The sequence below is a fragment of the Ruditapes philippinarum genome, unplaced genomic scaffold (assembly GCF_026571515.1).
Source record: "Ruditapes philippinarum isolate M1 unplaced genomic scaffold, ASM2657151v2 ctg4760_1_1_1_1, whole genome shotgun sequence".
Taxonomy (NCBI): domain Eukaryota; kingdom Metazoa; phylum Mollusca; class Bivalvia; order Venerida; family Veneridae; genus Ruditapes; species Ruditapes philippinarum.
Window position 1 is genome coordinate 68,053 of NW_026852348.1, and position 12,340 is coordinate 80,392.

General features: G+C 32.4%; 1 protein-coding gene across 33 annotated transcripts in view; it reads left to right on the forward strand.

The window, feature by feature from the left end:
• The window catches only part of LOC132757472 (sal-like protein 1), a 118,346-nt gene that overhangs the window by 38,205 nt on the left and 67,801 nt on the right, over positions 1 to 12,340 (forward strand). Inside the window, exon 5 of one of the 33 annotated variants that reach the window (XM_060748879.1) lies at positions 9,197 to 9,510. The exons of 26 other annotated variants lie outside the window; for them this stretch is intronic. In XM_060748879.1, the coding sequence (XP_060604862.1) occupies positions 9,197 to 9,414 (218 nt within the window). In that variant the 3' untranslated portion in view covers positions 9,415 to 9,510. Of the gene's footprint in view, positions 1 to 759; positions 1,646 to 1,792; positions 1,999 to 2,556; positions 3,260 to 4,093; positions 4,688 to 5,010; positions 5,479 to 8,258; positions 8,785 to 9,196; positions 9,511 to 12,340 lie in introns of those variants that run through there. 6 more of the 33 variants (XM_060749006.1, XM_060748954.1, XM_060748892.1 and 3 more) reach the window with 6 other exon arrangements.

Consider the following 12,340-nt stretch of genomic DNA (forward strand, 5'->3'; position numbering starts at 1 on the left):
GGGGAAAAAACCAAGACAACTTAAACTGACTGATTAGTGGTGAAAAAAAATAACTTTAAAGCTTGATTTGGAAAAAAAGATAACATTTGTGTCTGTACTTAATTCAAATTGGTTTTAAGTTGCATTCTAATGGAATGTTTAACATTAATGGTGCAAAAAGATGAAGATTCTTTAAAACTGTGTGTGACATTATATCACATTGTTGAATTAATAATGCTGGAAATAGGTTATTTTAAATATATGAGAAATTTGTGATTTAAATGCTTCATTTCTGACAGCTATATGTATTTGCCTTGTTGAACACAAAGTTTAATGGATTTTGATATAAAAATACAGCATTATCAGAATCTGATTTTGACGTAAATGTTTTAATCTAAAGTGCTTGTGATATTTATTTAATAAATTCTTGAAAATTTCGCTTTGACCGTACAGGCTATTTGACAACCTGGACAAAATGGGCCTCTTTGATAATGCAGGCAGATGCCCTGGTTCTTAACAGTGGCAAAGGTCTGTTCATTTTCTGTTACATTGAGTTAAGGATGAAGTTCACTGTTCATTATTACTATGTAAAACTATGTTATCATAATTTTCAATCAATCTGTTTTTGTTTTGCTTTTCTGTTACTGCAACACCTACATGTATATATTATGAAAAATATTATCCAAAATTCTTTGTTTTAGATAGAAAATTTTAGATAGATTTTAATAAGGAATGTATATAATGGACAAATTTAACATTATAATACACTTGACCTTTCAGATGAGGAACAAGATCCTGAGACAGTGTGTGGCGTCTGCAGGAAGACATTCAAAAACAAGCAAAATAGGGATGTACATATGAGAATACATACTGGAGAAAAACCATTTATGTGTACAATTTGTAATAAGCGTTTTCGAGTGAAATCAAATCTAAGATCTCATATGGTTGTGCATATGCAGCCAGATTTAAATTGAAACTGTAGTGGAAGACATTTTAGCAAGTTAAGCTTTAATAAAGAAGAATAAAGTATTTTTTCTAGTGTAAATAATTAAGAGCAGTGGAAGTACACTGAAAATTAGATACTGATTATTCATGAACAGACATAGTTTCAATTGAATGAAAATATTGTACAGTATTCAATTAATTTGTAAGATAATTTTATATAAAGTTAAATGATCAGAAAGACATCTGTCGCCCATGTCTGTATACAAAACCTCTTCTATACGATTAACTGTTAAACTGATGAATTTATGAGATCTATGTGTTTGGCCTGTTTTGAATTAAAAACTGTCCGAAAGTTTAATGGATTTTGATATAAAAAATGCAGCATTGCAAGGCTGACAAAATCTTATTTTGACTTGTTTATATCTGAAGCATTTCTTAACTTGTCCTTATAATATTTATTTAGAATATTCTTGAAAATTTCCATTTACTGTCAACTTGGGCAAAACTGACAGTTGATATTTTGGTCCCATGCATGTAAAGAGCTTGGTCAGACAACATTGACATGTAGGCAGATACCCTGGCTCTTAATTAGTGGCATTTTAAGGCTATTCATTTTCTGTTACATTAAGTTAAGGGTGAAGGTCACTGTTTGTATATTATTACACTGTTTCTATGTTATTATAATTTTCAATAAACCTGTTTTTGTTTTGCACCTACTACATGTACATATTGTTAAATAAATAAAAAAATGTTCCGTTACCAAAAGTCTTTGTTTTAGATAGAACATTATATATAGATTTGAATATGGAATGTATATTAGATAATTATAATGGACAAAATTAACATTACAATTCACTTAATCTTTCAGATGTGGAACAAGACCCTGAGACAGTGTGTGGCGTCTGCAGGAAGACATTCAAAAACAAGCAAAATAGGGATGTACATATGAGAATACATACTGGAGAAAAACCATTTATGTGTACAATTTGTAATAAGAGGTTTCGAGTGAAATCAATTCTTAGAACCCATATGGTTGTGCATATGCAGAAAGATTTTTGATATGATAAATAATCATAGCAAGATTCTAGCAAGATCTAGTTCGAATGGGGGAAACAAATTCTTGTGTAGTTAAAAAGAAAATTATCAACATACCATACATACTATAAAATGTTAACATACTCAAAATTTATTTTACAGACAATAAACATGATTTCAATCATAATGGAAATATTGTCCAACGTAAGACATTAAAATAAAAGACAAAAAAAAAGACAGGATTTTTATTATGTTTTATAGGAGTCTGCCTTAATACAAGTAACAAGAACTTCATTGTTCAGAAAATATACAGAAAATGCCTAGTGTTGGATTATATTAGGTTCTGTGTTGTGTATTATTATGATTTTCAATATACCTCAATTTGTTTATTTGTTTTGTTTTGTATTTTTTTGATTGTTTGTATGTGTATTATATCAACTATTGATTTATTAGTAAAGGAAAAGAAAAAAATATAGCATTACCAAAAAAAAAAAAATTGTGTTTTTGTTAATAGTTAGATAGTTTATCATAGAGCTTGATAAATGCAATATTATGTGTAAACGTAACACTTTATTAAACTTGATATTATCCTTTCAGACGGTGACCAGGACCAGGAGACAGTGTGTGTAATCTGCAAGAAGACATTCAAAAACAAGCAAAATAGGGATGTACACATGAGAATACATACTGGAGAAAAACCATTCGGATGTGAAGTGTGTGGGAGAAGGTTTAACCAGAAGTCAAACCTACGATCTCATATGGTGGTCCATGCAGGAAACATGTTATAAGAAATGAAAAATAAAACATGTTTCTGGGTGGACATTGGTATGAATTGGAGTCAGAATACGATGTGTGTTACAGTGAATACAGACTGAATGGGAAGGTCTAATATATATGAGTGAAGAACGATACACATTATTTGAGTGAAATAAACATTTATTGGAATGAGTCAACATGATTGTGAGTGTGGTCATAAATTTATGTGAAAGCAGGCTTTGAATAAGAGTGAAATAAACATGAGCGAGTATATAAAAGTTAAAATAAAGACTTATTTTAAAAAAGATCTACAGAAAAATAAGATGTTGGAAAAAAATCATTTCATAGAAATTTGTTGAAGTATGAAAATCATAAGTTTTATTGTAATGATAAAAAAGGACAATTAACAGAGTGGAAAAAACAACAACTTTACATTAATCATAATACCAATTGGAATGAACATAGAAAGATGTTTGAATAATTGAAACTGAAATACCAATTAGATACCTTTAATCCCTGCAATAAAAAATTGTGTAAAGTTTAATTCTTTGAATGACATTATTACACCATATGAAATACTTGCCAGATTAAATAGAGGATATTGAATGAGTGTAAGTTCAATACTGAATTTATTGCACGAGTTGAATAAAATTATATTATGCAAGCCTCTGGCGAGCATAATATTATTTTATTCAACGAGTGCAATAAATTCAGTAATGAACTTACACGAATTTAATATTCTATTTATCACATACCCAAAATAAAGACAGTTTAAAGTGAAAAAAAGAGTCATTTTTCTTTGACGCTTCTATAGTATAACGCTTACATTTAGCGCGTCTTTACACTATTTTTGTATAACGCTAATGACGTCATGTCAAAATATATGCACGGCCGTGCAATACCATATTTACGGAGTCGCAAAATCGGCACGGGTGTGTGATAAAATAACGATATCACATAGAAAACAACACCATTTATTTACATTGGATAAGGCAGAAATTTAAAAAAAAAACATATTGAAGAGTCATGGCAAAATACCAACTTTTTTTAATCATTATATACCCCTCGACTTATGGATGTAATAGACATATGGCCGTGTATCTACGATATATGAAATGCATTTGGCTCATTGTTCAGATCAGTTAATTGAATTGTTCATTTATTCAGCATATGCCCGACTTCCACCTCTATTGACAACCATAGCAAATATATTTTTCCCATTGAGGCTGCTTGAATAAAGTTGAATATGGAATAATGACATTGTACTAGAGTTATAAGATTTTACTTACTTCATGACTATTGAATAGAGAAATAAGAAACTTCTAGGAATGGTTTTGAACATTATGATACTAACCGTTCGAATGTTGAATATTTTCAGATGCTCAAGCTTCTTCGGCTGACACAGTATGCAAAATCTGTGGAAAGACTTTTAAGAACCGTAGTAACAGAGATGTACATATGCGTATACATACTGGAGAAAAACCGTTCGGATGCGAACTGTGTGGGAAAAGATTTACACAGAAATCTGGTCTGAGATCACATATGGTTGTACATGTCAGTCCAGGAAGTTTCGATGCTTATAATAAATCATAATAAATCAAGGAAAAGTGTTTTTCCAGTTAGTTAATGTATATACCTAAATAAAGGACAAATCTTTAATGAGACAGGATTGACGGGGACAAACAATATTAAGTTTAATTTGACAAGTAAAACAAAAATGATGTTAAATATTGGAATAAATAATTGGCAGTACTTGAACTAAATCTTAAGTTGGAAAAGTAAATCTTTTTCTTATTCACACTCTTGCCACATTAAGACAGGGTCCTAATGATTGGGTTCGGAATATTAATAAGAATTTTTTTATTTTACTTCATACAATATCATTCTGTATTCATGTTAATTGAATTTTGTACTATTTTGTAATTTGTTACAGCATGTTGCTTATTCTTTAATTGGCTTCTTTTTCTAGTTCACATTGTATGTTTTGATTGAATTTTCATGTAAAATTAATGTTTACTTATTTTTCTAGTTTCATTTTGTATGTTTTGATTGAATTTTCAAGTAAAATTGTTGACTTTTATTATGTAGTGCATGCTTTCATAAAAAAGGAACTTGTATTAGAAAGAAATATTTTCACAAATCAATCAGTTGAAATAAAAGTTCTATGAAATGTGAAGTTGTTGGTGTGTTTTTATTTATCTAATGTTGTTAAGAAATAGTTTTAAACGGCATTTTGACGGCAGAGTTGTGATTATTGACATGGAAGTTAATATTTCAGTCTTTTTATTGTTTCAGCTGATCGTTCATCGCAAGATACAGTTTGTAATCTATGTGGAAAACAGTTCAAGAACAGACAAAACAGGGATGTACACATGCGCATACATACCGGTGAAAAACCTTTCATCTGTGAGGTCTGCAGTAAAGGATTCACGCAAAAGTCAAGTTTAAGATCGCATATGATGACACATTTGAAATTAAGTGATGAAATGTTATAATTGTAACAGAGATATGGTCCCTTCACTGTTCCATAGTTTTTGTCTCAAACTTTTAATGAACTATGTAACAGAGATGTACATTTGTGTATACAATAAGTATAAAACTGGCCTGCCTTTTTGTCAGATGATTTTAATTGGTACAATCGATTTTAGAACCATTTTATCACTTGATATAGTTGTCTAGGCTGTGCATCATTCTGTTTAATGGACACAATGAATAAGAAATGAATTTAATACTTCATTAATTCAAAATGCTTGATTTATTGAATATGGATACCATGTGGCTTAGTTTAACACATATATATTAAAATGATTGTGGTGGTAAGGGATGTGGAATTTACTTTATTATGCCACCGCAGCATCTGCGATGCGGTGGCATATAGCGATTCACCTGTGTGTGTGTTTGTTTGTGTGTGTGTGTGTTATATAGATTATATAGTGAACTTAAAAAATCTTCTTGTGAAAAACCACTTGTTCAATTTCAACCAAACTTGGCAGGATTGATCCTTGGGTGAAGGGCTTCCAAAGTTGTTCAAAGAATTTCATTCCATGCAGAAATCTGGTTGCCATGGCAACCAAAAGGAATTATAAGAATAAATTTAAAAAATCTTCTTGTAAAGACCCAAAAGGCCTAGAGCTTAGATATTTTGCATAAGGCATTGTCTGGTAGACCTCTACCGAGATTGTTAAAATTATAACCCTGGGGTCAAAATCGGCCCCGCCCCGGGGGTCATTGATTTTCACTATATGTACATATAGTAAAAACTTAAAAATACCTTCTTGTAAAGACTTACAAGGCTTAGAGCAAAGATAATTTGCATAAGATATTGGCTGGCATTGTCTGGTAGACCTCTACCAAGATTAATCAAATTATAACCATGGGATCAAAATTGGCCCCCAGGTGGTGATTGATTTTCACTATATGTACATATAGTAAAAACTTAGAATAACTTCTTGTAAAGACCCAAAAGGCCTAGAGCTTAGATATTTTGCATAAGGCATTGTCTGATAGACCCTTACCAAGATTGTTCAAATTATAGCCCTGGGGTCAAAATCGGCCCCGCCCCGGGGGTCATTGATTTTCACTATATGTACATAAAGTAAAAACTTAAAATACCTTCTTGTAAAGACCCAAAAGGCTGTGAGCTTAGATATTTTGCATAAGGCATTGTCTGGTAGACCTCTACTCAGATTGTTCAAATTATAGCCCTGGGGTCAAAATCGGCCCTGCCCCGGGGGTCATTGGTTTTCCTTATATGTATATAGTAAAAACTTTATAGTAAAATAATTTCTTCTAGCAAATGCTAGAGGTTAGATATTTTGCATGAAACATTGTGAAGTGAACTTCTAGCAAGATTGTTCAAATTATAGCCCTGGGGTCAAAATTGCCCCTGCCCCGGGGTCATTGATTTTCAATATATACATATAGTAAAAAATAAAAAAATCTTATTGTCTGAAGGTACAAGGCTTAGAGCTTTAATATTTGTTAAATGATATCATCTATAGGTACTCTACCAAAGTTGTTCAAATTTTGCCTCTTGTGTCAAAATAAGACCCGCCCCATGGGCCATAGGTTTTCCTTATATATATATAGTAAAAACTTAAAAAATCATCTTCTCTAAATTTACAAAGGCTAGAGTTAAGATATTTTGCATGAAACATTATGTAGTGAACCTCTAGCAAGATTGTACACATTATAGCCCTGGGGTCAAAATTGGCCCCACCCCCAGGAGTCATTGATTTTCACTATGTACATATAGTAAAAAAAAAAGAAATATTTTTGTTTGAAGGTACAAGGCATAGAGCTTTGATGTTTGCTCTATAATATATTCTATGGGTTCTCTACTAAAGTTGTTTTAATTATGCCCCTAGTGTTAAAATTGGCCCTGCCCAGGGGCAGTGATTCTCATTATGTTCACATAGTAAAAACAGAAAATAAAACAAATCTTTTCTGAATAGGAGAAAGCTACAGCTTAAGATATTTGACTTGAAATGTTGTTTGGTGGACCTGTATCAAGATTGTTTTGAATTAAACCCTTGGGTCAAAATTTTGCCTTGCCCAAGGGGACAGTGACCTTCTTTCTTGTCCTTTGATGTACAGCAATGAAATTTTGACCGTGTGCACAGTTTCAGTTGTAAAATTGAACTTTGACATCAGGTGACCTAGATTTTGATGATGTGACCTACTTTCTTGTCCTTTGATGTACAGCTATGAAATTTGAACCATGTGTACAGATTAAGATGTTAAGTGAACTTTGATTTCAGCTGACCTAGATTTTGACAAAGTGTCTTACTATGTTGTCCTTTGATGTAGTCATGAAATTTAGGCTGTGTGAAATATGACCTTCAACACCAAATTCACTAGACTCAAGTGCATTGATATATTCCTACTCTGATCTTTTATTGAGTTAACAACAGATTTAACTAAACTGATAATAAGAATTAGATAGGTCAGGGATCTATGCATTATGACAATCTTCAAAATTGTATAGAAACAAAGAAAATCTGTTCCTACACTACTATTTAGTGTTGTATTAATGCGGTGGCATAGCATTTTTCTCAAATGCAATCTTGTTTTTCATGTATATAGTACAGCATTGTTTGAATAAGTTTTTTTATTTTCTGTAATAATGTGCCTACATATAGACACAAATGAATCTCCTTATGTTAAACTGTTTTTCGATTCAATCATTGTTGCTAACTGTTTTAAATCTTGTATGATTGTATTGATTATGTAATTAGAAAAAATGGGAGAGTATGGATTCAAATTTTGTAAATAGGTTTATAATTTTACCCTTTACTTTTTGTTTTACAAAGAAGAATAAAGCTTTATTCTTGAAAAAAATTGTTGTTTGTGTTTTAAATAATTTTGTATTATCATTTTAATGAAGTTTTTTATGGTAACAGGTGATATGACTGATAAGTTTATGTTTCATAAATGATAGAAATTGATACTTTTTATATATCATTTCTTCAGAGAGTGAGATTTTGTCTTGTATGACTCACAATATAATATTGTTTTTAAGTTTGTTTTGTTTCTCCTTATAGTGGATGTCTCTTCTAAAGGTGTGGCCTGCCAGCAGTGTGGAAAGATGTTGAAGACCAAACAGAATCTTGAAGTACATATGAGAATACATACTGGAGAGAAGCCATTTGCGTGCGAGATCTGCAGTAAAAGATTCACGACTAAAAGTGGACTTAAAGCTCATACTCTGGCTCATATGAATACATTTATGACATAGAAACAATACAAAATATTAATGTGGGTGCATTGACTTGTGGATTGAAGTTAAAAAATCAACTGTTTTTGAATGCAGCGAATTGAATAATATGACTGCTGTGATGATGAGACAAAAACTATAAAAAAAAAACTTTAAATTGCCGATCCTAGATTTTTTATTTGCCTTTTCACTTTTTCAAAATCTTATAATACATGTTTCCTTATAATCTATCCTCTATTTACGGAGTTAGGGACAGTTGTATAATTGGCTCTCAATTTGAAGTAAATCAGTGAGCACCTTGTTTTAAGGGTATTAAATAATTTTCAACAAAACAGAAATGCAGCAGTTAGATGAATATCATATGTTTATATTGCAGTTTAGGAAATGTTTATTTTACGGCAAATTTGTGTACTCCCTTTTATATAAAGCTCTCCATGAATAAGTTACTCCTCAATTTGAGAATACTAAAACGTTACACCTGGTAACCATGGAAACAAGTGATTGACATTTGAAATTATTAAACTTAAAAGTGAAAAAAAAAGAGTACGAGAGAAAAGGGTTGTGTTGTAATGTTGTGTGAAATGTTTAATAGTGTTTTATAAAAGTGATATGTAATGTATAGTAAACATTTTGTTTTTATTATTTTAATTCTTGTCCAAATATTTAGAAAACCAAATGCATGATGGTTATGAATGGGTTAGACTTTGTGAAAAAAAGTGTGTTTTCATTAAGATATTGCTGTATCTCCTGTACTGTTTGTTTCAGAGCATTTGGTTACAACTGGTTTACAGTGTACAGTTTGTGGTAAAGTGTTCAAGACAAAACAGAACTGTAACGTACACATGCGCAGACATACTGGCGAGAGACCATTTGAGTGTGAGATCTGTAAACGCAGGTTTTATCAGAACAGTACTCTAAAATCACATATGGTGGTGCACTTAAAGGACAGTATTGAACCCTTAACTACACTTCAGCCTCATTAAAACGCTCATGTTGGGGTCCAGTGTCTCAACACCGCGTTCTAACGAGGCTCTCATTAGAACGCTCATTGCGAAATTACCGCATTACCCCAACCACCATACATGTTTATATAACTCTGATTTTTATGCCACCGCAGCATCTGCGATGCGGTGGCATAAGATGCTGCGGTGGCATATAGCGATTCACCTGTGTGTGTGTGTGTGTGTGTGTGTGTGTGTTTGTTTGTTTGTTTGTTTGTTTGTGTGTGTGTGTGTTATATAGATTATATAGTGAACTTAAAAAATCTTCTTGTGAAAAACCACTAGTCCAATTTCAACCAAACTTGGCAGGATTGATCCTTGGGTGAAGGGCTTCCAAAGTTGTTCAAAGAATTTCATTCCATGCAGAAATCTGGTTGCCATGGCAACCAAAAGGAATTATAAGACTAAATTTAAAAAATCTTCTTGGAAAAACCCAAAAGGCCTAGAGCTTAGATATTTTGCATAAGGCATTGTCTGGTAGACCTCTACCAAGATTGTTCAAATTATAGCCCTGGGGTCAAAATCGGCGCCGCCCGGGGGGGGTCATTAATTTTCACTATATGTAGATATAGTAAAAACTTTAAATACCTTCTTGTAAAGACCTAAAAGGCCTAGAGCTTAGATATTTTGCATAAGGCATTGTCTGGTAGACCCTTACCAAGATTGTTCAAATTATAGCCCTGGGGTCAAAATTGGCCCCGTCCCGGGGGTCATTGATTTTCACTTTATGTACATATAGTAAAAACTTAAAATACCTTCTTGTAAAGACCCAAAAGGCCTAGAGCTTAGATATTTTGCATAAGGCGTTGTCTGGTAGACCTCTACCCAGATTGTTCAAATATAGCCCTGGGGTCAAAATCGGCCCGCCCCGGGGGTCATTGGTTTTCCTTATATGTATATAGTAAAAACTTATAGTAAAAACTTTAAAAAAAATTCTTCTAGCAATTGACAAATGCTAGAGGTTAGATATTTTGCATGAAACATTGTGAAGTAAACTTCTAGCAAGATTGTTCAAATTAGAGCCCTGGGGTCAAAATTGCCCCACCCCGGGGGTCATTGATTTTCAATATATACATATAGTAAAAAATCAAAAAATCTTATTGTCTGAAGGTACAAGGCTTAGAGCTTTAATATTTGTTAAATGATATCATCTTTAGGTACGCTACCAAAGTTGTTCAAATTTTGCCTCTAGTGTCAAAATTAGCTCTGCCCAAGGGGCCATAGGTTTTCCTTATATTTATATAGTAAAAACTTAAAAAATCATCTTCTCTAAATTTACAAAGACTTAGGGTTAAGATATTTTGCATGAAACATTATGTAGTGAACCTCTAGCAAGATTGTACAAATTATAGCCCTGGGGTCAAAATTGGCCCCACCCCCCAGGGGTCATTGATTTTCACTATGTACATATATTAAAAAATTAAAAAAATCTTCTTGTCTGAAGGAACAAGGCTTAGAGCTTTGATAGTTGGTATATAATATCATCTATGGGTCCTGTACTAAAGTTGTTTTAATTATGCCCCTAGTGTTAAGATTGCCCTGCCCCAGAGGCGATAGTTTTCCTTATATGTATAAAGTAAAAACTTGAAAAATCTTCTTCTCTGAATTGAAAAATCTTCTTCTCCGAATTGACAAAGGCTAGAGGTTAAATATAGGGCATGAGACTTTGCAAAGTGAACCTTTACCCAGATTGTTCAAATATAGCCCTGGGGTCATAATTGGTTTTGCCCCGGGTGTCATTGATTTTCATTATGTACATAAGCTACTGCTTAGATATTTGACTTGAAATGTTGTTTGGTGGACTGTATCAAGATTGTTTTGAATTAAACTTTGGGTCCAAAATTTTGCCTTGCCCAATTGGACAGTGACCTACTTTCTTGTCCTTTGATGTACAGCAATGAAATTTTGACCATGTGCACAGTTTTAGTTGTAAAATTGAACTTTGATATCAGGTGACCTAGATTTTGATGATGTGACCTACTTTCTTGTCGTTTGATGTACAGCTATGAAATTTGAACCATGTGCACAGATTAAATCATTAAGATGTAAAGTGAACTTGATTTCAGCTGACCTAGATTTTGACAAAGTGTCTTACTGTGTTGTCCTTTGATGTAGTCATGAAATTTAGGCTGTGTGAAATATGACCCTCACCACCAAATTCACTAGACTAAAGTGCATTGATATATTCCTACTCTGATCTTTTATTGAGTTATCAATAGATTTAACCACTAATCTGATAATAAGAATAAGATTGGTCAGGGATCTATGCATTATGACAATCTTCAAAATTGTACAGAAACAAAAAAAATCTGTTCCTACACTACTATTTAGTGTTGTATTAATGCGGTGGCATAGCATTTTTCTCAAATGCAATCTTGTTTTTACTTACTGTTCAATGAATATCGACATTATCTTTTTCTAAAACCATTCAATGATGTAAACATATATTATATTCACAAATAATACTAATTATATTTAAAAGAAACGAAAAACTTTCAAAGAAAATTATAAATCATGAATGTATTGTAAACAGTTAGCCATTACTGCAATGACGTTTGATTAACTAGGGGACACAACTAAAGCTGGACTGTAAATAACACTGTAATTTACAGTCCAGCTTTAGTTGTGTCCCCTAGTAAATCAAACGCCAATTACTTCCTGTCATGGCCGCTCTATTTACATTGCAGGATTTTAAATTGATTTTGGCTTGTGGGTTATTTAATTCAGCGAGGTTTACATGTCAAAGATATGTGTGTGAATTTCAGTTTATTTATACTCACCACCGGTTGCCAATGTCACAGTTATGATATGAATTTGAGATTTTGGAAACAATTTGAAGACAGGTAAAACAACAAAAGAGCGGATAAACGCTCACCTGGGCATGTTTTTCACACCTTTGGCGCTCATA